This window comes from Drosophila santomea, chromosome X, assembly GCF_016746245.2.
Source record: "Drosophila santomea strain STO CAGO 1482 chromosome X, Prin_Dsan_1.1, whole genome shotgun sequence".
NCBI classification, from domain to species: domain Eukaryota; kingdom Metazoa; phylum Arthropoda; class Insecta; order Diptera; family Drosophilidae; genus Drosophila; species Drosophila santomea.
The window spans coordinates 15,690,878-15,716,734 of record NC_053021.2 but is presented as its reverse complement, the minus strand read 5'-3'; the positions used below and the strand labels follow the sequence as shown (position 1 = coordinate 15,716,734).

The 25,857-nt window shown below is 40.3% G+C and overlaps 1 protein-coding gene across 3 annotated transcripts in view; it reads left to right on the top strand.

Annotated features, from left to right (window-relative positions):
• Window positions 1-522: 522 nt before the first annotated feature.
• LOC120456318 (mucin-5AC) overlaps window positions 523-25,857 on the top strand; it is a 31,185-nt gene continuing 5,850 nt past the window's right edge. The window contains exons 1-4 of one of the 3 annotated variants that reach the window (XM_039643076.2): window positions 523-800; window positions 11,136-11,167; window positions 17,390-17,792; window positions 25,200-25,855. In XM_039643076.2, the coding sequence (XP_039499010.1) occupies window positions 17,754-17,792; window positions 25,200-25,855 (695 nt within the window). In that variant the 5' untranslated portion in view covers window positions 523-800; window positions 11,136-11,167; window positions 17,390-17,753. Of the gene's footprint in view, window positions 801-11,135; window positions 11,198-17,389; window positions 17,793-25,199; window positions 25,856-25,857 lie in introns of all 3 variants that reach the window. The other 2 variants (XM_039643075.2, XM_039643077.2) reach the window with 2 other exon arrangements.

The window sequence follows — 25,857 nt, the reverse complement described above, 5'->3', positions numbered from 1 at the left end:
TTTTTCGGATTTTCGGATTCGGGATTACCCCATCGCTTGCCCAACACTCGGCCCCATCCATCCATCCATCCGGTGGAGTGAAAAGGGGATCGGGTGAGCAGTGACCACAAGTTGGCAGCTTGGCGGCATTAAAGAGCAACTTAGGCACTTACCTCTTGACCCGACCCACTTCCATATGTCACAAAAGAACAGCGTCAGTCGGTGGTTATAGTGGTGATAGTGCTTCGATTCAATTCGATTCGATTCGTTTCGGTCGTTCCCGGAAAATCAGTGAAAAAACTTACAAAAATTCCAGACCCTCGATCATCGACGATTGCGTTGTTCCATATGCGCATAAAGCAAATTGCATTAACATTTAGGCCTACGCGCAGAATGCCGCCCACTTTGCGGCTGTGCTGCGGCAGCAAATGTGCCATTCCACTCCATACATTCCGCTCGTTCCGCCGTTCCATTCCACATCGTACCGTCTGTGCTTTATCAGCAAGCCGATTCGCAGCGATCAGTCGCAATTCAAAGTGCGCGCTGTGCGGAGCCATTTAGAGCTATTTAAATCGCTCAACCGTTTTCCGACGGCGGTTATTTTCGAAAATCCCAATTGAAAATGGCGAATATAATCAAATAAGTCGATCGATTTCAATCACTAACGGTACACGGTACTGGGCATGCACTGATTTCAAATGTCATGTTCATCAGCAATAAAACAGTGATTTTTTTTGGGTTTTTTCGCCAGCCGATCGGTCATAAAAATATATGATAAAAACAAGGTGCATGCAGTGAAACAAGCCATAAATTAGCAAAAGGTATGCGTAATACACATAAGAGTGATGATGATACAGGCCCAGAAATTAGCCACTTTATATGGACAGAGTGTTGTGCGCATGTGAAAGTGATGGCTACCTTTTTAGAATTTCAAAACCCAAACAAATTATTACAAGTGTTTTATTGGATGCAACAAAAAATGTGTTAACAAATACAAGAATATTTTAACAACAGGAATTCAATTCAAGGAGCTACGAAATTTGAAACGCAATATGCTTTAAATAGTATATTTATATTTTGAAATATGGTTTTACATTTGTTACTCTCATAAATATTGCAACAATAGCAAACTCGTTTTGGGAATTCTAAAATATTTGGAGCTCAAGTTAATTATTTATTGTTAATTTGTGTTGTCTGGAGTACATATGCTTTGTTTAATCTCATAATTTGCATAATATTCATATGCTGAATGAATGCTGAAATACTGATATTCTACCTACACTGGAATATGAAAATATTTCTTATTTTAAGCTGATATTCAATATATGCTTACTTTGTTTATCATTGGTTTAATATTTAATTTCTTTTAACTAGAACTTTCGCTTTGAGACAGTTTGTAATAAAGTCAATATCTTATACATGTATGTTTCGAATACCTAACTATTTTGGCTTTATCCCGGTAGGAACTATTTGCGATCAACAAACGAATTGTATTGTTTGCCGTATTACGTTTTCTGTGATCACGGCGATATACATAATTGCGACACAACCCGGTCATGTGCCCATAACTTCCCATTTCTCTTGTCGCTGGTCAAGAGTCTTCAGCACTTTGTTCGATTGAATTTTTTTGTAAATTGACTTTCTGCGATTGTTGCCGTTTGCCTTACGCTACATGTACATACATACATATGTACATACATATGTATATATATATAGCGCATATAGCTATATATCGGTGTGTCGCTCGGCTTTGGCTCACTTTGGCAGCTTTCTTGCATAATAAACAAGATCAGGCTCAGCACACAATGTGCAACATTAGGCCAATGTTGGTACGTGGACACACTCCTCCAAAAGGGGTCGGCCGCAGCGGGGAGGGGGTGCTGGCCTGAGTGGGGCATGGGGACAATCATGGACGGCGGGCGCTAAACTGCTAAGAAAACAAAAAGCGAAAAGCAGTCGGTAAAGCACACCGTAAACAATAAGTGCGAACTAGTATTTATCTAGAATATCATTATTGGGCATAGAAAATGCATCAAAAACTTTAGAAATATCTAAAATATATTAGATATACATATGTGCATTATTCATCGAGCTTAGAATTATTCCATGTAACAATTGAATATACCACACTATATAGAAAAAGTAAAAAATTATATATTGTGCTCGTATCAAAACACTATTTATATATATTAAAGCTTAAATAAATCATAACATGTGCTATTCATTCCATGTCGAAGGCGACTATGAAATTCGGTAGAATTTTCTCTCAGTGCAGCGCCAACATGCAGCGCAACAAGCGATGTCGGTGGCTACTTTTGCTCTCGTTTCGACTGCTGCGTGAGGCACATGGATAACTGGATAACTTGGACAGTTTCCCGTTACCTGTGTCCCGCTCTGCCCCCCCTCATCTCCCTCACTCTCCGTCGCCCCTCTCTTTCACTCTGATCGTGTTCGCTGTGAACCTGCCACAGAAAACAACAGCAACAACAAAAACAACAAGAAAAAAATAACCACCGAAAATAAATCGCCAACCGCAAAAGTTTGCAAACTTTTTTAACTTCACAATAAATGCAAACGAAAAATGAACAAATGTTGCTCCATTTCGCCGCTCAGCGAACCCTTTTTGTGACTATACATTAAAGTTAGCCGCTGCTTACAGTAGAACCCCCTTACATGCGATAAGCCCTGCAAGAGAGTCCTTTTAAAATGGTAGGGTAGCAAAAAAGCACTTTGATTGTTCGGAAAGGAGTGCAGATAGATGTGACCTCTTTCCGAAGTCTTCCGTTTGGCAGTCAATCTGATGCGATGAGATTGGAGCACCAGATGTGATGGACTCCGTGGGACTCCAGGGGGGATTCCCCATAATTTGTTGGTCTTATAAATGCGGACGCGTGGCACGAGTCGAGTGCGATCGAATCCCCAAGTCGCTGCAACCATAATTGCCGGCACTCACACACACACACACACACACACGAGCAAAATAGTTCCATCATCCACTCGAGGAGTCGTTAGTCCCGATCCACCAAGTTGCAAGTTGCAAGTCGCCAGTTGCAAGTCGCCAGAGTCGAGAGTCTTCAGTCCAGAGATCTGGTGACTCTGGGCCAACTTGAAAAAGAGCCAACGTCGTGCCCAGCGATCTGCATTGTTTGGCAAATTTGTAAGCCAAAACTTATTGCAAACTTTATTTTTTCTCGCTGCCGCGGTGGCTATTTCTGCCTTGCATACCCTTACACAAGGTATATCTACTTGTTGAAGGAGTCAAATATATTTACAAAGTCATTAAAAAGGGGTAAATGTTTTATGTTCTTTGTTTGATTTTGACTCAGCTTTTGCAAGTTTTTGCTTTACTTTTGGGTTAACACTTTTGTCAAGGAAGAGCATTGCCGGCCTGCTTCCTTTTCCAGTTTTTTTCTTTTGCTGTCCGACTGACTTTTGGCTGCTGCTTTGTTGCTTTTGTTGCCTTGTTGCTTTGCTGCCTTGTTGCTTTGCTGCTTTGCTGGCCAAAAGCCGACGACGACAACAGCTTCTTGTAATTATGGCGAGAGCCGCAAGTTGCGGACACCTTGGCCATGTTTATCTTGCAGGAACTGCGAGTCTGGGCCCTCAGCAAAAAGATAAGCTTCGCCCACATGCCACATGCCACAAAGTGTCGGTGCTGAGTGCTCGCGTCTCCGAAATGCCACTGCAAGATGACAAAGTGCCACATCCACATCCAGGTAGCTGCCATAATGGTAACAAAACAAAACCCATTGCGACCGATTGGGTAACTCCGGGGTTTATATTAAGCTGAAAATATGTAGTACTACTTACTTGGATTTTGCTTTTTGTTCTGAAACTTTGAAACTAAGAAATTTGGCTACGGAATGTTAACATTTTGCTGACCACAAATAATAATACATATTTGAAAAGTATTTAAACAAAATTGTGAAATGCTGGCTGACATTAGAATTTTATTGCAGTTTAAAATGAAAGGTTCTCTAAGGTTATTCAACAAAATGATGCATAAAATGCAAAATGCATTACTCGTATTGATGTGATTCCTATTTTTAGATTGATGCCACAGCAGAATGTGTGCCTAACTAGGCAATTGAGAAGATGTCACAGCTGCAAACAATGCAATTTCCACCCACATTTTCCAAACGATTTTGTACATTTTAATTAGTGGATTGTGCAATATGCGATGCCATGTGTTCGCTGGTGGGATGTCTCATTTATGGCTCGCGCCCCGTTTTGGGCGACTTCAAAGGGTGGCCGCAGGCGAAACCACTGCACCACTGCACCACTGCATTGGAACCACCTAGCACCTAGCACCTAGCGAGCCACTGAGAGGCACCGCCATGCGAAAAGTAAAACATTTAGTGGGCAAAAGTTTAATTAAAGCAAGGCGCAGGCATGTTCGGCTAAATGAACCTTGGCAAGAATTTCCATGGCGCAACCACCACGGGCAACAACAACCACTCAAGCGCGTCATTTGGTTTATCAATTTTCCGTTGCCGCGCTGCCGTCTTGTGCAATTGCATTTTCCGCACAGCCCCTTTGGTTTTTCATTTTCATTTTCCTATTGGGCTTGTGTTTGAGGTTTTTCCTTTTAAACATTAACACCCCTCTCACCCCACACACACACACACACACGGCCCAGTCGCTCCCATGACTCACGATAGAAAAATAGAAATAAAAAAGTGCATAGATCTAGCATAAAGTGGAGCAACAAGCACATGTGTGTAACGCCCACTGGGTGTGGAGACGTCCGATGCTGGATGGCCATGCCTTCAAGCTGGCAAAACAATTTGCTATTAGCAGTTTGGTGTTTGGTGTTTGCCGTCTGGTGTTCACTGTTCACTGTTCACTGTTTGCTGTTCACTGTTTGCTGTTTGCTATTTGCCATTTGATTTGCTTTGGCAGCTTTTCATTTGCAACCCGCTGATGACAACAAATCATGACAATGCTCAAGGTACAATGTCAAGACCTCGCGCCACATGCCTCGCAAACTAAAGCATTTAAATCTAGACATAAGGTGGCGTGGGTCAAGCTGTTCGAGAAGTCTCCACCCCCATCGCTGCTATAGAAGGACGCACCACACTCGCACAGGTCACTTACTTTGGGGCAACAAGTTACACAAATTTAAATAAATAAAATAAATAATTTAATCTTTATATGCCACACTTCTAATCTCTAGTTGGATTAGCTAACAATCGTTGAAAGTGAAAAATTGAGAACAATTCATGTCTTGTTTTAATGATCTCTTAATTTCCACTTCTAACGTTTGCATGCATAGTATATATTTCCTTTGGAGCAGCCAAGTATTACTTTCAAATTTTTGCGCAGACACAGTTGGCCAAACATTCGGCATGGCTATGCTCTATTTGCCCGCGGTGGTTCGGTTTGGCGGTGGTTCGGTTCGCTGGTTCAGTGGTGCAAGTCGGGGCGGTTCAATCGATCGCTGGTGTCGCCGATAGAAGATTCGATGATAGGGGAGATCCAAATGCGCGTTGTCTGGCATTCACTTGGCTGATTGACGGTGCAAGGTTGGGTCAGGGTTAGTGTCAGGTGGTGTCAGGTGGTGTCAGGTGGTGCAGGGTGGTGTCAGGTGGTGCAGGGTGCTGCAGGGTGGTGCAGGGTGGTGCTTTGCGGCGCAAGAGGTGTTTCAGACACCTCAGGGTATTTGTGTGCCGAGGTTAAAGGGGATTAAACGAACCAGCTTTGAATGTAACTAATATTTAGTCAGCATTGAATATTAATGATTTTGTATTAGAAGTGCAACTTTTATGCTGTAGATACTTTTGTACCATGTTAAAATATTTATAAGTTTATAAATCTTATACTACATTACTTATTTACATATTTACTATAGATGGCATTATTACTCAGAAAACTTAGACATTTACTCTTAGGCAGCGTTTTAGTTATATCAAATATTATATATATTCTTTTATATATTTCCTATAAATTTGAATGCTGTATTTTCCACTTGCTGAATCCTCGCTGGACCAGCTTCGCCTTTTGACCCACAACCCAGCCCAGAACCACTGAACCACTGAACCCTCGCTTTGTGTGGCTTTCACTTTCGAATCGCAGCTCGCCAGTGGTTTTGCTTGGCCTGACTTGCTTTTGTTTATTTTATCTGACCGAATCGATCGGGATCCAATCACTTTGTGAGTGGCTAGTTGACGCCTCCGTGAACCACCGCTGACCTCTCACCCACCGCACAGCACCACCCAGCACCACCCCCTCCACCTCATCCATTGATTTTCGCGATGCTGCGCCGCTCTTGTAGATAATCCATTGATAAGGCTTGTACTTTACGGTTTTCAATTTCGAATTAAAAGTTGGCCAGGCCAGGAAAAAGGTTCGGTGGGCTGGGGGGTGGTAGGGGATCAAAATGGCGCAATGACATTTAAATTGGCTACGAAGTTTTCCTTCTTTTTTTTCTCGGTTTTCTGACCGCCCTACAAAACGTGCTCCATAGTTGGTGGTGCTGTGTTATTTTCGGGTTTCTTTCGATAAAAGCCAGAGCAGCGACTTGACAAAATGAAATGCGCTCAAATTAAAGTGATTTTTTTTTTTTTTTGGTCGAGGCTTTGGCTTTGCTTCTTTATTGCTTAGCGTACTTCTTGTGTTGTTGTGTACCTTTTGTGGTTTGTTGTTTGTTGGTTTGTAGCTTGTTGTTTGTTTGTTGTTACAGCAACGAGCGGCTGCGAAAAGGAAACTTAAAAAAAAATACAGAAAAATTATGACTTTTGATCTAATTATGGCTTTGGACTCTATTTGTTTGTCCCGCGGCAACCTTGGCACCAATTTGTTTGCTTTACTTTGCCCAACTTGGTATTTTGTTTATTTTCTGCTGCCTGCCGCCTGTTGTTGTTGTTGTTATTATTTCGTTTGGTAATTGTATTATTGCTTTCTCTACCGCATTCTAAGGCATAGCCGACTGCCACGCCCACACATCGATATTGCCTGCAAACAATAATTACTGCAGCAACATTTGGCAATATTTGATTTGATTTGATTTGATTTTGGGATTGGTTGCTTTGCGATATTTTAAATTGGAGCAGTAATCGAGACAAAGGAAAACCAAGAAACATATTTGAGATAACCAAACAATTATCCAAAAGCCGCTGGTCATATGATTTACTGGCTTTATTATTTTTTTTTGTTTTTATTGTAAAACCGCTTAAGTTGTTGCACGATGTTGGATTTCTGGGATTTCGGGAGTTGTTTCGTGTTTTATTCCCCAATTTTTTGCGCAATCTTTAGCGCCGCCAAGCGGCCAAACGAATGACTTAAGAAACGAACTTTAGCATTTTTTTTTTCTGCCTCCGGCCCGGCTTCTTTTATTTTTTCATGCGAATTTTCTTATCCACCCTGCCCCATGGAAAAATCCCAGGGGCGTGGCTCAATCAAGGGGCGGAGAAGGGGGCTTTTGATTTTTGCTTTTTTTTCAGCTGCACAATTTTGTCGCTCAAACGACTCCATTAAGTCAGTCGATGGTTTTATGGCTTTATGCTTATTGCCAGCTGATGAATTGCATTTTGCATACCCTAACTAAATTCGTGACGGCTACAGAGTTCATTGAATATGCTAGCCAGCTATGTATTTTGTTAGAAACATGTTAGCAGGATAGTTGACGTCTTACATTTTATTAGCTGTTTTAATACTTTTCAATTGGGCTTATGGTCTATTTGATTTGGTTGTAACTCTTCTTGAAAAGAGCATTACACATTCAGTATTTGTCGTGATGTGTGTGGCTCATTTAAACGTTTTTCCTTCTTTTATTTTCAATGCTCATATTTATGTAAATTTCATAGGCGTGACTCAATGATTTGTAGTCCGTGGCTATATAAGCGTCGATCTGCATATCGCCTATCGGCGCGGCTATATTTGTGTATTCGAATCGCGTTGACAACTCGACGACGGCCCTTTCACATATATTTTTTTTACTTTTTTTATTTTGGACTGAACAATCAGTGGCCGCGGATTAGCTGCATCGACAGATCCGAATGGGTCGCTATATATGAACATATATATCCATAGATATCCATGCTGTCAAATTCGTTGCACTCATTAGGCCAATTGAATTGGCTGCGGGAAAAATGGTAATAAAAACCCAAATACAAATCCAAATCCGAAATTGTAAACGTGTCTTAATTGTGTTGTTAAGGCCGTTCGGTAATTCGATATGATTCGATATGTGATATGTAGCTTAAAAAAAATTGTAAAAATTGAAAACTAAGCCAAGCCTCCGCAACGTCAAAATTAATCACTTCCCTTTTACTAGAATTTGCATGCAGACCTCAGACTTTCGATTTTTTTTTTTTTTTTTTGCATGCCTCTGATTTGATTTGATTCGAGTTCAGACGCCTTTTGTGGGGTTTTTCATTCGCTTTTCGTTTTGGTATCAATTAAAACCCAATTATGCCCCGCAGGCAAGTCTCGGAAAATGCGCACCAAATGCAAAGATAATGCCCGTCCGGTCATAACGGGTTTGGGCCACGCATCCAAGGTTACCATGAGCAAATATTCATGTGCGATCGACGACTTATATGCTATATATATGTACATATATTCGAGTGCAGATCAGCGAATGCTCCCCGTTGTCAGGCGATCTGTAAAATGCAAATATCTGGAACAGGCACCCAGATCGTTCTGCGAAGTGAATCACGGCATCGAGGAGTCCACAGATCAAGGCAATTAATCAGTAGCTCTGGTATGCCAAGGAGTGCTAAAAACTTCAATTAAAATGCAGTTCTTAGACTATTCCATCTATGGTTTAAATGGCTAGCAAAACATAATAATTAAAAGAAAAGAAAAAGGAAAGGCAAAGAAAAAGCTAAGTAAAAGCACGCCAAGATTTAGATTGCTTTATAATCTCTTAAGACATTTGAGAAAAATTAATTAAAGTCGGTTAAAACTAAGTTCCATCATTAGGCACACACCATTATCATTTCATCCACAATTAAGCTTTATTTGCAGTCATATTTCGGCTATAACAAAATATCTTTCACTTAATACTTCGCTGAGTTTATCTGCAGACATTCATCACTTGTAGTTTGCCCAGTTTGCATTACTTTCTTTCTTGTTTTTTCCCCACCCATAACGAGATCACCATTATGTTAGCAATATCTTAATTTATTTGGCGCAGCAAATAAGGAAACTGTTTGGTGCGCAAAAAAATTATGATGCAAAATTATGGAGGCTGAAAAGATAATTTATACCCAACTACCGCCCAAGTGTGGTGTCCGTTGTCAATGTTCGATTTATTGGGCACATGTCGACTGTCCGAATCGTGCCGATTGGCAATCGATAACGATAGGTTCGACAAGCTGCCGTCGATGTGTGGTCCCATCGATCGATCAAGTTGTCCGGCCGCCTGTCCAGCGATAAGATCGAATCGCCATCTGTTTTTCAGTTTTTACAGCCTCTGTTTTTTGCAACCTTTTTTTTTTTGTTTTTTTCATTTTCATACGATGAAGCTGTCATAAGTTCTATGCTCTCAATTTCCCATTGACAATTCGATTTGTTTCGTTTCGTTTCGTTTCGTTTGGTTTCGATTCAATTTATGCGCTTCCTGTCCAATCGATTGGCATCAATTATACGGCATTCTCGACTTAATAATATCGCCGGCTGTTCATGTCAGATGGCATTGATTGCATCCTGTTGAACACACATTTTTCGACCACTTTTGGGGGTCTGTCCAAATGTGGGGCATTCTCTGCGATCTCTGCAACACCAGTAAAATAGACCCCACCAAACTTCGTTTTGGCATGCCGCTCATAAGTCTCTTTTATGGCGTTTTAAAGTGTTTCACATCGCAATTATTGTTAATCAGCAGCCGGCTAATTGCAGCTCTGGTCGCCGCCATAAACAGACGAATTATAATCACAATTAAATGCGATAAGTAGCCGCTTAGCGCGGTTGACAATGAAAATTTCCAAGTCATTTTAGTTTTGGATTGTGTCTTTACACAATTTCCTTGGGAATTTATATCGTGTGTCTAATGCTAGGAAATCTGCAGATTACATACTTACTGTATGTATGTGATTATTACAAATTTAAAATGTGCTTTTAAATTCTTTTTTATAATTCCAACTTTGAGAAAGACTATTGACATGATGCTACTGAGATGGCTACAACATAATTTGAATAAAACCTCCAAAAAATCATTGAATCTGCGAACGGAAAGATGCATAAATCATTTATTTTCTGAGCGGAAACCCATCGACCATCCCTCTTTTCCGATCTGCAATTCGATTCAAGGGCCTTTGGAATATGCATTAATTGCTGTCATAAGCAATGAATGCATATCGTTTGTCTTGTGGCACGGCAAAGGCAAATAACTCAGCCCGAACAATATCTGGTTGGACAAATGGTTGGCAATATGTTTTGCAATCGTTGCCATATTCCGTATTCCGTATTCCGATTCCGATGGCGATGGCGATGGCGATGTCGATGCCATATGTCAATGGCTTCTGCGGGTTCTCACAATTGCCAACACATTGTTTTTATTACGGTTGAGGGCAATTAAAAGCGATTTAATTATCAAACGGATGGCCGGAGGGATGGGGCAAATGGCTAGATATATGTTTTATTTCTTTCGCTGGAATTAAATGCAAATGAAGAGCGCAGGCCGCAGAAAATAGCTGAAATAGCTGACTTCGTTGCGCATGCGTGTGACTTGATTACAACAACAAAACCGTTGACAAAGACTTTTATTGGCAGGCAACAAACGGCGGCGGTGCAAAAAAAAAAAAAAATGAAATGAAATGAAAATTATCGTGCCACCGCGCAGAGAAATAAAGGAAAAATGCATCGAACGCGCACGCATACCAAGCAAATTATAGAGGGACTAGCAACAACAAATAAAAAAAAAATATATAAAAAACCAGACCAAGTGGTTAAGTCTGTAGCCACTTGCGTCATCTAGACATATGCATTGTGGCATTTGTCATTTCAATTGCGCGTAAGCTTAAATAACTGGCAAGTTTGTGTCCTAAGTCTTTCGTTTTTTCCCCATTCGAATTTTTCCGCTGAGAAATTCTGACTGCGAAATAGAAACACTGCATTGGGAAATTTAACTGGGATTTAATAATATATAATTCGTGAATAAAATGTTATAATATTCATGTTAAACATATTTTTGTATTTTATTATCTTTTTAGAAATCTCTGTCAATCGTACAAATGTTTTTGGGGTGAGTGGAATACACATGAAGTGTTTTTAAGTAAGTGGTTAATTGCTTTTTTTTTGTAATAAAATTGAAATTGAATTTTGAGTGAAATTATAAGCTTGTTTGTGCAGATTTTAATTTAATCGCTATAAGTTTTTTATTACAATTTTTCATAGAAACTCTTTTATTGCTTAAATATTTATTGTAGTCAATCACAGTTTGCAATACTGTTTACCTCTTTAACGCTCATCTGTTCGCCGATATACACAAATGTAATTTTTGGGCCTTTTAATACTCGTTTATTATCTGCCCATTAAATCGGTTTATCTATCAATTTCGTACTTACTTTTTACACAACCAACTACATCCGACCGAGCGCCTTTTAATTTAAGCAACAACGAAAAAAAAAACCCTCAAGCCAGCTGAAAAAAAATTAAATCACGAAGCGCGAGCAATTGCAAAAAAAAAAAAAATTAAATAATAAAACCATCAGCATAATCTGTTGCTTGGTCAAAAAGACGATGATTATGTTGATGATGATGATGCGCGTGCCGTGGCGCCATTTAGTGCAAATTTGTCGATGCTTCCGGCCAAAAAAAGATTTCGCTGGCCCACCTGCAACAGTAGCAACATCAAATACCAACTGGCAACTGGCAACTGGCAAAAAGCAACACCAACGGTGGCAAGAGGCAACATCAACATCAACAGCAGACATTCACTTTGGCTACCTTCGCATTTCCATTTCCATTCAATGCCAAAAAGAAAAGCGCCTCATAATTTCCGTGCCGCTTTTCCACTTTTTGGGAAAATGGATTTGTGGTGAAAGATGAGTTGGCGCTTTTTTGTGGCCACAATACTGGCCTGTCCTCACCTCGGCCCATCTATCAATTCGAATTGAATTTAGCCAGCCCACTCGATTTAGATTCATAGTCGAGTCAAGTAATTTGCATGATGTTGCTGCTGCTGCGGTGGCTGCTTTTGCCACTTTTGCTGCTTTTGCTGCTTTTGCCGCTTTTGTTGGCAATTAAGCGTTAAGAGTTGGTCTGGCCCGGAAGCCGTGCCCAAAAGATCGCGTACAGTTAGAACGGCCGGCGGCAACCGATAATTATGGTTAATAAATATTAGCTGCCAAAAGTGCAATAAACCAGACGAGCGACAGGCGACAAATGCAAAGCAGAAAGCCACCGGGTCAAAGGGGCGTGGCAAAGGGGGTAGCTAAAGGGGAAGGGGCAGGGGGAAGGGGTGTTTGTCTGGTTTGGTTCTTGGCCCGATCATATTTCCAGCTAGTTAATTACAATCGACACACACATGCTATCTGGCATGCTAAGGAAAATAATAGAACAAATTGTCACACTATTTGTGGATTTTTTAAAAATTATGTTTAGTATTTAAGTATTAATATACTTAAATAGTAGGAATCATACAAACTTAAATTAGAAAAATTAAAAATTTGTTAACTATTTATTTACTTTTGCATACTTATGCATAACAAAGTCTCTATTAATTGTATACCATTTTATGTCACATGTCAATTTAAATGCCTTTAAACGGTAATGGAAAGTATTAAGCATTTTAAGCATTTTAAACTACCTTGCACCACTGTAACCTTTGGTGTTTCCATTTCGTTGGCTGCCAAAGCGCAGTTTAAACAAACATTTTGCTGACCGACAGATCGCAACGCCCCAGTACCCCCCCCCGTCTTATCGAGGGGGCGTGGCACTGGGGGGCGAACTGAAAAAATGAAAAAAAGTACTAAGTTGCATGCAACAATTTCAGAGTTTCCAGTGGACTCCTTGTTAACGTTTGGCAATTAAACCGTTATCGGGGACATTAAAAGGCACTAAAAACAAAAATGTTGGAAAAAATCTTAGAAGTAAAGTAAGGTAAAACCAATTAGAGCGTTTAGACCAGACGAGATTTCGCAATTGTTTAATAGCCATTTTTCAACCTGACGGACCGAGTGATCGATTCTTAAAATTGAATTTAATTAGAGCTGAGTACTATGACAAACTGATTAATTAAAGCCAATTCGAAACGCCCACTTGGGGCCTACATAGATATGGGCCCAACATATGGGCTCCGATCGGTAAATGTCTATATACGTAGTATACATATATGTATGACCCGGTACTTATCCGATACGATACGATACGATACGATCCGGGCAAGTGTCGTTGCTAATGGCTGTGGAAGCTGGCGACAAGTCTGAGCTGAGATGCTAAATTGTTGTTAATTTGCAGCCATAATTCAAGCCAAGCGCCTCATAAACAAACAACTTTGTTAACAACATAATGGCCAGGGGCGTGGGTGCAAAGGGGGCTCCAGATGGGAGGTGGGGGGTCTGGCCTCACTATCAGTTGCAAGTGTTGAAGTCATAAATCTGCATAATGATCATGTCGCAGCCCGTTAGTGCGTTAACTTATTTAATACTTAATCGTGTTACGCGCCCGTGTTCGTGTGTGTGTGTGTGTGTGTGTGGGTTGATTTGGCCAAGACAACAAAAATAACAACATTTTCTGCAGATTTAATGATCTGTCATGGGTTCCTTTCACAATTTTAGAAGGGTGTCAGGTTGCTTCGAGCCGCCGCTGAATCAGCACAAAATTCTAGCCGTAGAATGGACCGAAATAGCATTGATTACCCTTGAAGGAATATATGCAAATCAAAAGACTTAGGCAAAGAACTCGGAGCAACATAAAGTCAAAGTTACAGGCGTCAAATTACTATTAAATTATAAAGAGTTTCTCTTCTTTAAAAAAATATTTTAACTAAGTACTTGGTTTGCTTAACCTTTGTTTGCTTTTCCAGTTTCCTATTAGTCATCCAAAACCATAGCCATAAACTTCACAACACTTTCGTACAAAACTGCAAACTTTCCGCCACTTTCTAGGTATCTAAAGGCCCCTTGCATGTGCATATAATAATAATAACATGATTCTAGGGCCAAAGTCACTCGCTTTTCGCAGCTTTCACAGTGCTGTGCGAATTCAAATCCAAGTATTTCTCTGGCGGCACTCCACTTTTGCCCACCCCGTCATTGTCATTAGCGCTGGACTACAAACTGCAGACTGCAGACTGTAGACAGTAGACAGTAGACACTCGAAAACAGACACATGTGAACAGCTCGGGTGCCACGCCCACCTGACAGCCGACTGCCCATTGTTGACAGCGGGAAAGTTGCCTCTTTGTCTGCCGTTTGTTTTTTTAGTGTCTTGACTTTTGCCCTTCTTTCACTCGATGGATGGTGAAACAAAAGCCAAAACGAAAAAAAACAGGCAGCTGAAACTAATGCTATTGGCCCACTGTGCACCTGGCACGGTTCATTAACGCCGCAACACCTTAATTAAACCGAATTAGTAAAAGCGCGCCGCAATTGCCGACCCACAAAAGCGAGATGTGATGTCGCTCATTACGCGCATTTGCATAATGATCGGGGTTTTATTCTAATTTCGGTCTTTGGCCCGTCTTTTGCAATGGGAACTGAGAGGGAAGTGCTCTTTAATTGACGTGGATACACCATAATATGAGTCTGGATAAATACACTACTTTTTCTAATTGTTATTAGTAAACTGTGGAAAAAAAGGGGGAAAGCACTTGGGATGTACAGAGTTTAAATACATTCAGTTAGTGAATATTACTAGAAATCATATTGGCAATGGTAAATTTTCCAATGATGACAGCAGACACTTTTCCGTTTTCCAATCCACCCACATTAACCTTGAAAGAGAGCGTGTGGCAAACGAAAACCTTGTAACAATCAATCGCCATAAAAACGAGATCAAATCGATCTCTATCGGATATTAAGTAGCGGGTAGCGGGTGGCGGGTGGCGGGGAGAGGATGGAGGTTAGTACTCAGCCAGACAAACGAATCTGCTGTCGAATCATGTTCGAATCCCCAGTCGTAATGCCTTCCGTTCACGGCTCAAAGAAAACCATAAAAAACCAAAAAATAAAAAAAAAAAAAAAAACAACTCTATTATTCATGGGGCAAATCGACGGCGAAAATCAAAGCAAACAGCATCGTTGTCGGCGATTAAACAATAAAATAACAATTATTGGCGGCAGCGCAGCAGAGCGGCTGTCCCGTAATGAATGAATTTGGCGAGGTGATGAGTGCGGCAAATGAGTCAAGTGGCATCCATGAGTGCAGCTTCCACGAAGTTGCAGCTTCTGCGAACGGAACTCGTAAATCAAGTGCTTTTCGTCCGGCGATCGGTGTTTGCTGCACTGAAAATAATCTAAACTAAATAATCTAATCAAAAGTGAATGGCTTTTTAAAATGTTTCAAAGTTTTATTTAAGGAAAATAAATTATTCACAATTTTTTTATACATTCTGTATGCTTTTTACTCAATTCAAGATGAATTGGTACATTTATTGTATACTTTTATAAATGCAATTGATAAAGAGTGATTGATTATATTCAAAATAAATTAATTAAGTAAGAAATGGGAACATATAAGTATATATTATGCTTTTTTTTTTCTTTCTGTGTATTTTTGTTTGGCGTCCACTTGCTGCTCTCATGATGATCAACACCATGAGTTGGGGGCATTCAAACGCTTAGCCATTAATCGGCTTTGGCTGCACTTAATTTTCGGGAGCCTAACGATGGATGGTAAAAACAAATAAAATTGTATATGCAAGTGCTGTTTAATTGAGGAACCGCCGATCATGTGGCACACGCACATGTTCAATTGCAACATGCCACACAGATGCAAATACATACATACTCACATATATCTCGGCAGTTACAGATACAGTTACATTTACAGATACAGATAGAGATACGGAGAGCAGTCGATTCATGGAAATCTTAGGGAAATTGCAAAACATTTACTCAGTTTCAACTTCAACTTCGACTCCGATATCCGGTTGCCAGTGGGTTTCTGTTGCCGCTCGGCGACTTATTAAATCATTTTTGCCGACTTTATTTCGCATTTTTGTGCCTGGCATACAAAAGCACTGTACGCAGGAAAAGCAGCAAAACGATTTACTTGTATGCACAGAGTGTGGCAGATGCCAGAAATAATATTGCAAAATCTTAATAAACTGAAAAATAATGCAGAGGAAATGAGGCAAAGCAAAAGGGAGGAACATTACGTGAGATTGATTGCCCATTTACGAGGAGTAGATATGAACGCAATGGCTACGAGTTGGTTAACGCAGGAAAGTGGATATTTAAGGCTTGTGTGGAATTTTTAATTTAATTTAATAAGTTAAAAAATGTAATAAGTTAATACGTAAAGGAAGCATTTATAGATTCTTGTTTGATTTATTCAGAAAGTATCAACTCTTCAGCGAGCGCATTTGAAATATTCATTGACAAATCCAACGAGTAATCTGTTTAAGCAACTCAACAAAGGTGCTTCAAAGTGCCACCGCCGCCGCTCGGAAAAAGCTAAGTACACTTGAAAGCCAAGTCAAACATGGCCAAGTCGGGCCAAGAGTGTTGGCCAACATTTGACTAATTAACACATCACAGTCAACTGGGTGAGACGACGGTCAGCACTCGATAAATGGGTCAGTCGGCTCACAGTTGCTCACACGGTTGGCCTAATGTGATTTTGATGTACTGCACAAAAACGAGTGTGGAAAATATGCTTGCTTATTTATAATTTCTCTTCTTAATGCGGCAATTACGTGCAACGTGCAATGTGCAACGGAAGGCAGATGGACACTCATCCGCATGGATGGTGACAGTCTCGCCAGGTGTTGCATCCACACCAAAACAGAAAACCGAACAAAAATCGTTGGCAAAACTATGGACTTCCGCCTTTCGCCTGTGGAAATATTGGAAATAGTGGAAGTCGTAGAACTGAGCTGCCTCCGCTTATAAATCCCCTAATTAAAATCGTAATTACGCTTTGAATTGCGTTTTTTGTGCTGCCAGCGGTTTCATTACCATTCTTGTTGTGGGTATTAAGTAACAAAGATCTGTAAATCTGTAAAAGCTTTACTTTCAACGGCTTGGATTGATTGAATTTTGTGGCCATCTGGTATTACAAGTAATTGGTTTTATCAACAAAGTTTTACAGTACTTTATTCTACTTACATATTATGCGATACCAGTTTCATATATTCCTACTTCCCTTTTTAAGTATAAATATTCCCCTTTTTGTAAACCCGAATCACTTGACATTTCTGTCATTGTTTGGCTACATCTAATTGCGTTTATCAACTAAGTTTTACATCTATATCTGGTTTGAACTCAAAAATAATAATAATTTCCTTAACCTCTTGCAGTTCGTTGATTGGCGGCCAGAACGCTGCGTCATGTTGTTGCTGCCAACGGAAATGTGTCCAGCAGCAACGACAACAACTATAAACAACATCAAAAGTTGCCCAACGAAAAGTAATTTGCGAAAATCATAAAAAAGTAGCGTAAATAACTCCCGGCTCTACCAGATCCAAGTGGAGCAAAAAGCACAAAGGCCAAGCGCGAAAATAGCCAGAAAATTGCTGGAAATCTTTTGGTTCACACCAAAAACAAGAAACCCCAGAAACGCAAAATAATAACATTCTAGAACGACAACTATAGGAACAAGCCGAGTGAAAAAAAAGAAAAAACTAAAGACGAAAAAACAACAGCAAGTGTCGCCGTTTTCTTATGCACAAAAACCATTCTGTGATATCTCAAGACCCAAAGGTGAGTTGCACAAACCAATTTTGCCGGCGAATTGAAAAACGCAAAGTTTCCAAAAGGAAATCAAAGTTGGAAGTAAAAACACTTGGCCTGCGGAAACGGAAATGCATTAACCTTTGTTTATCAAGGTGTTTAATGAGTTAGCCTAAACTAAAAACTCCAAGTTAGAATTCGAACATAGGTGTTTTGTCTATTAATTTAAGTGGCGTAGTAAAATAAAATACCTTAATCAGCTAATTAATATGAATGCACAAGTGATCACAATGTTTATGACTTCATTATTGGCAGTTGGTAACAAATGATACGTATTGCCGCAAACACCTAATCTCATTAATTTATTACTTCAACTTTCATAGATCAGCCAATCCCATTTTTCACCCATTTTTTCTGCACTCATAAGTTTCCTGCTTAGATTGTATCTCAGTGGTTGTCCCCCATGCGATTCTACTGTCTTGCTAGCTGGATAGATAGATAGATAGATATATATGTACATATATGTGTGTTGGAATTAGTCGATCATGTTGCGTCCCAACTTAACGGTGGGTGTAGCTCAGCTCAGCTCAATTAACAACGGGAACCGAACGACACTGCAAGAAAATGTAGATGCACTGGGGAAAATCAAAGTTACTAGCTAACAAGTATATATTTTTAAAGAATTAAAATGCTCCATCAGCTTAAGATCTAAAGTTCATGTGGTTCCATTATGATAAGTTACTATTCTTTGGACAAACTTATACAGCAAAGAGGAATTTATTTTCGCGGTGTGAAAACCGCATTCTTCGCCTGTCGTTGACAATTAGAGAGCGAATTATGCTAACTAAATGTGCGACGGGCTAAACTGAAAACTGCATCGCAACTCGGCGGGAGGGCCTCGAGATCGGGGCGTGGCTATATAGCGCATTGATCCAAACCGATCCATTCCAGATCGACGTTGCATAAGTGAGGTTGGGAAATTTTCATTGGGTTTTTTTTTTTTTGTTTTTGCTGAGCCGCCGTGGTGAGTGGCAATTATAATTATAGATTATCGGGTGAAAATTCGGTACGAAATTCGAGTTTTTCGCGGAGGCCACATCAATTTTCCCCCCATGGGAAAAGCCGGTGGGTGGCCGGTGCTGGAAAAACCTGTGGAAATGTGTCACTCGGCTACCAAAAGCCCGCCTCTTGTCGCCCCATTGCGTCACGGTAGTTAAAAGGTGTCAATCACCGGCCACAGCCAACGAACAACCAACAACCAGCAACTCGCAACATGCAACATGCAATATGTGTTGCATGTATTGGAGCCGCGAGCGATTCGATTTTGGGGGAGCTCAAAACTACGTGATTCATTTGCGGTTTCAGCTGGGAACATTTCGTCGAGCGGCGTTGCTCTTGTGGCTCCAAAAAGGAGTTGGGGTCTAGCTTTCACTTCAATGGAACTAGCCGACAATCTAAACAATATCTTTTTTGTTTCAGTTTTGTATTGTAATGCTGCTATATTCTCTCATAAAATCATATATTATGCTCTAGATCTCAATGTAAAACGTACTTAAAGGCACCAATAAAGTTCAATCGATGCATATCGATTCTGTTCCCATAAAATCGAAGCAAATGCTGTCGCCCTTTTCGCTTGAAACGGCACACGAATCGAATGGCTTTACACGTTGGTTAACTAAATACTTATATATAGAGCTAAGTAGGCAGCTTGTCATTAGGGCAAAATCATGATGGGAATGGGAAGTGAGCAGTGGGTACTGTGGACTGTGGAGTAGCCACGACGAAGGGGGCATTCTGGGCACTTTGCATAATAAAGTTGTTTGCTTTGGCTTTTGCTGCACGCTTCCCACGCCCAGTTTCCCCTAGTTATAAACCACCAAATTCCACCGATTTGCCCCCCTAATCAAGTGTTTTTTTATTGCTTGTTTCGCGCTGGGTCTGCGATTTCGGTTTGGAGTCAGCACCGACAGACAGACAGACAGACACGCCCAGCAACACTGCTCTGCGAATGACACAAGATTTCCGCTTAATTGAGGGTTCAATATTTCTAGCTGCGGACCAAGTGGCGTATGCGCAATGCGCGGAATGCATGCCCAAAATATTACGCATACGCCGCGTTGCCGTGGAGGGAAGAGAATGTTAGCTTTAAACTGTAACAAAAAACGTACTCCCTCATTATTGCATCACACACTGCAGCCTGATCAATCAACCCGCAACAACAATAAAATTCCCAAAAAAAACCAAAAAAAAAATTAAAGGCATAGCAATAAACTCAGAAATACCACATTTTAAATCAATGAATATTTTGTAAACATTTCTCGTTGTTGTTGCTGGCCCAGTTACGCGCCGAGCATAACTTTACCCATAATAACAACGACGACGGACTCTCGCTTTCACACCAGAGCCGCCGGAATACAGAATGAAATATATACACACAGACGGGGTCATGTTAATAGTTATGGGCTTAGAAAATAACTCTCTAAAGAAAAGCTAAATGTCATTTTAAACAAATTATTCAGCATCTTATTTTATAGGAAGTAACTACTGAGATTTCTTTGCTCCCAGAACTATTATTTTGAACACGGGTGTAAGCAAAGCTGGCTTAACTTGGGTTGGCTAATGCGCCGAGTGCCTCTTGATATTCGTTGCCAATAAGCAGAAACAGAAACCAACGAAAGACTAACGATAATACATCATATATAAAATTGTTAGGAGCTTACGCAAAGCCAGGAAGTGTCAGGCACACCTGATACCCTCTAAAAGCCATTAAAATATGTTTTAAATATGTTGCGAAAAGCTTTTTTACTAGAACTACTATGGTTAAGTTTCGTCTGCTCAAAGTCCTATTTCTCATTAACTACAAAATGTGTAAGTTACCAAAGTGCTAAAATTTGATTACATGGAACTACAAAAAATAATAATATAATATACCGAAGAACAAGATAATCATAATTGACTTTTTAATAATTGCGATATCCAACAATTTGCAGAAAAAATGCTTATGAGGTATTTTAGAGTTGCATTGCCCCTGATATTGTTTGCCATTTTGTTATTCTCTGGTCGACAGGCAGCTTTTTTGTTACTTAAATTATTTACCATAAATTCACAGAGCAAGTGGCGTCCAAGAAAATAGAGCAATAAGTTGGGGGAACAAAGTAAAGTAAAGCGAGGCAAATTGTTGCACAACTAAATCGCATTTATTTAAAATTCCAGACCATTGCGAGCGGCGTTCAACGAAAGGTATCAACGCGAAACAACGGCACAAATACAAATATTTCGCTTTGGCGGCAAAATAAATATATGTATGCAAACCGAACGAACGATCATGTCCCAACTTCTGTGGATTGCAGTCTGGGCTATGCGGGGTATCGGGGGGGTCTGGAGGGGTCCGGTGTCCACGATATCCAGGGTAGTTCGCCCCCACAGTGAAGCCTCGTGGCGATTTAAATTTTTTCATTTTTTCCACTGTTTTGCTGCCTTGTACTACTTTCCTGTCGCTGATTTCGGGCTGCGATAACCAAGTGACTTACTATTCGCCATGTTAAGATCGCGATTCGGTTTTTGGTTTCGGCCTGGCCTCAGGTGCAGTGTTAGGCTTATTAAGGATGAAGGAATCCGTCGTAAACACCATAAATATGTCGCCATCGACAGTCTTTCACTTGCCGATTCGCTTGCCAAATCATAAGTAAGAAATTGTAGTATTTCTTGTAAATATACAACCTTTATTTCGCTGCTTTTTTGGAACACAATAAATTTAAGTATGGCCACCTCTATAAAGTGTAACAAGCCATAAACCATTGCACCTTTCCATTGCTATCAATCATTGACCATCGCCGATTAACCTTCACTCCAATTCGGTTTGGCAGTTACGCCCAACCGAAGTTGCAACATTTTAATTTCGATTATTTTATTCGAACGCACAATTCCACGGAAAGTTTCTTTCTCCGCTCCAAATCCGCACACGAATTTTAATATTTTTGATTAGCATTTAGTTTTAATTGTGGGGCTTATTGTCATTCGACTTGCTCCGCTACTTCCATTGTTCTTTGATTAACTATTAACTAGAGCACAGCGTTCGTTGACTTATTTGAAACTGAAACTTCCATCTAAAATCGAATATTAGCCACCCCTAAAAATTGAAACTCACAAAATTCCAGCATCAGTTCTCATTTGAATTGTGCCGCGTTACAAAGTGTTGCGGAAATAGAGTTGGTCAACTGGGTACTAAGAGTACTCGTTTATTGTAAGTCGAGAACAGGCAAAGGAATGTCTATGTAATAAATACGAAATAATAACAAGAACAATTAGATAATAATGTGGAGCAAAAAAACACGAACGGCGGCGATAAAAAATGAATTGAGTCCAATTTAATCTATGACACCATCGCCCAAAACTGCTTTCAAATAAACTAATTAAATTTAAGTAAAGCAACAGGCGCAGCAACAACAAAGAATTATTTATTGCCAATGGCCAAAGACAACCGCGTTGCCTTTCATTCAAAACACAAAAGCCTACGAAACAACAAAAAATGTATGAGAAAGGCGGGCTTGTCAAGTCGCACCGAATGGGTATACCCTTGAAATAGTTGCTAAAATATCAAAATAATAATGTGATAATAATAATACATGCATTTGTATATTATATACCTTTATTAAACTCGAGAAAGTGCTTTTGTGGATCCTTAAACATTTATTTATGTCTATCTGACTTATGCCAAATTTTAAGATATTAATACTGCGATAATAATAGAATATGAACAGCAGATGTAGATCAGTTGAGTCTAAGAAGCACTCTTAAATTGGAATTTAAAAAAAACTAATTTAAAATTTATAGAAAATAATTCGATTGCCGACTAGTGCCAAATTCAAAGATTAAGCCACTTTGCAGTACCCTCGTTGCGGTTATGAAAAATGCCTCCAAGTGGCTGGCGGCGACTCCAAGGCTTGGCCTGGAACGTGGTCGCCTCTATGACGAATCTCTGGCGGAGATCGGCGATCGGAGAACGGGGGGATACGGGGTATCCGGGGTATCCGGGGGATTGGCCACTACAGGCACCGTTAGGCACCGACCACTGCGCACGCGAACAGTTTTCATTATTTACTGTTTTACTGTTTTACTGTTTATGATACCCTACGCCCACAGCGATCTAAACAGAGTGGGTACTTGCACTAAGCTATAAAGTATGCAAAGTTCATTTTAAAAGTGATACTTAAAATCAGATCATTTGGCAAACAATTGAATACAAATTGGGTCTTAAGCAACCATAAATTTTATTACTATTAAATAATAAATATATGCAGTGCTTTTATATATATTATAATATTATATTTATGGCTTCATTTGTACAATATATTTAGCAAACATTCTGTTTACAACTAGTGAGTGTACTTAACATTGGTGGACCTACCAGCCGCGATTAGCCGCTGACTTTTTGTTTCAACTTCTTTTTTGATTGCCAAACAACAATTTGGCAGCCGTCGCTGGTCGCTGGTTCTACGAATAAAATAAGAGCCAAATAAAAGCGGGCTAAAAGCAAAGGCTGAAATTGGAGCGCAGTGGACAGGCGCTAGGCACACGATACAACGCATTCCTAGTCCATTCCGAAGTCCAGTCCAAGTCCAGTTTTGGGCTTAGTCTAAGTCTCGGACTGGGTTTCGGTTTCAGCCCCAGCTTCAGTTTCAGTTTCGGCTTCGAATCACGTTCCATTTGATTGTTTCTATTTTTACCCCCACTTTTTTTTTTCTTTTTTGTTCACCCTGCATATATATATATATATCTGTTTTTTTTTTTGTGACTGCACTTTGCATTGTTTTTTTTTTCGGGGTTTGGCAACTGCGCCCAACAACGAAAATGCCTCAAGCTTGGCGCCTGCACTTGTGGGCGCCAATAAAAAAATATAGATATACCATATATATATATATATATATATGTATATATATATATAAGAAATATAAGAAAAAGTCTTCAACCTGTCGCGTTTTTTGGTCAATTAGCCACGGCGCGTATGAGTAATGCCCAGCGACGAGAAGTCGAGAAAAACACAAAAACACAAAGACCAAAAGTAAAATGTTATTTATGATTCGATTTCTTCAAAGCTCTGTCCTTGATTTCGCATTTGGCATTTCGGGGCGTCGAAAGTGACTGGCATCGAATTGGATTGGATTGTATTAAATTGATGGGCGGACAAGCCTACGTTCTTTCGGCTTCAAGTGGCGTAGGAAAATCGGTCTTAAGACTCAAAGTTAAAGGTTTAATTGCAGGTGCATTTCAATGGCTACTTCATAGCTCCTAGAACTCGAACTCATTCATTATTTGCATCACATAACTAAGATAATACAAAACCTAAGTAAAATATGCGAATTAGAAAAGTTTCGGAATTTGCATAAAATTTTCATAGATTTCTATTCAATTCTCACAACTTGAAGAATGAAAAGTCTTTCATAGTTGGAATTTCTAGATTAAAATGATTTATTTATAAAAGGCAAATATTGGTAAATTTTTAATTATATTATACCACTCTGCGATCATGAATTTCTCACCTTTTCCTGCTTTTAATTGTGCAATCGAATTGCTGAAAAATCACGAATCGCACCCCTCTCTTTTTTTTTTCCAACGATGCGCTCAAGTGCATTTGTAAATGAAAAAAAAAGCTATTTTGACTTCAGGTTTTTTTTGCTTGTCTTCACTTTTTTTGGGGTTTTGGATTTTTGCAAGCGACGCGTGCTTCAAACTTTACGGCTGCTTTTTGTTATTGTTATCTGCTCATTCATGTTAATTAACCGCTCGTAGCAACAACAACTAGAAACACGATTGTGAGCGGTCTTGGCATACACATATTTGTTGCTATTTCCAATTGATTTACGGCTGAATGAGCCTGCTTTAAGCCATTGTTTACAGCGATCTTTTAAGATCAAATCTGAGGGTACTTTGGAAGGGTTATGTTGGCAGGAGATTTATAATTAAAACCCACTCTATGTACCAGATTAATTCACTTTGCTTTTATTTCGGCCAGCAAATTGCTTGCTGTCTTACGAAGTTTATGAGATACGTTAACTTGCTTTGCTAGTGCACTTAATTACCACCCAAATAGCAAGCTTATTATGAAATGTTGACTTATATAAGATACATTAAATAATATACTTAAAATAATAAAATACTTTACAAAGTTATTTCTTGTACAAATTCGTTTTCCAAACTAAAAAAAATAATTATAAGTGATTTATAAGGTTTTAAAAATGTTTAGGCATAAATAAATCTGTAAATAAAGTGGGAAATATGTGCATAAACTTTAAATTACCTAAAAGCGACTTGGGATTGTAAAGTTTATAGTTTCCAAAGGCAGTCTTTGCTCTATGTGTTATATTTTCCGCTGTTTTCCGTTTTCTCCGATTTAATAACACCCATTTGACTGGCGCTCGTGTTGTGTTTCTTCTGCAGATGGCATCGTTAACCTTGCACTTGATAGTGATAGCTCTGCTGGCGTCGACTGCGCTGTCAACGGCGGCGACACCAACAACAACAACTACAGCAGCCACAGCAGCAACTGCGACAGCGGCAGCGACGCGACAGCGCGGCCGAGGCGCAGCCCTCTTCCAGGGGGCGGGGGGCGTGCCGGTGTCCACCACCAGCACAGAGGCGCCAACGCTGAGGGCGCCACGTCAGCGTCGTCCGCCCACGACGCAGTCGATCGATTTGACGGTGACGGTGACCCCGATACGCAGTCGCGGCCGCAGTGGCAGCGCAGCGACGCCTCTGCCGCCGCTGGCAGCACCGAGAACAACAACAACAACAACAGCAGCAACAAGCGGTAGGCTATTGCAGCGGCGGCGCAGCACAACAGCAACAACAACAACAACAACAACAACTGGAGCTCCTGCCTCGGCTGGCAGATCGTCCAGGGATCGGGGGAGTGTGCGGAGTCCCAGGCAGCCGCGTGATACCCCGGATTTAAGTGGCGATTCGAGTATTCGACGCAGTTGGCAGTCCGCCCCGCCCACCACCAGTCCCTACCACGCCCACGCGCCCACTTCCAGTTCCAGTGACAGCGCAGGCTCCGCTTCCAGCACCACTTCCAGTCGAGGCGCACTGAAAACGT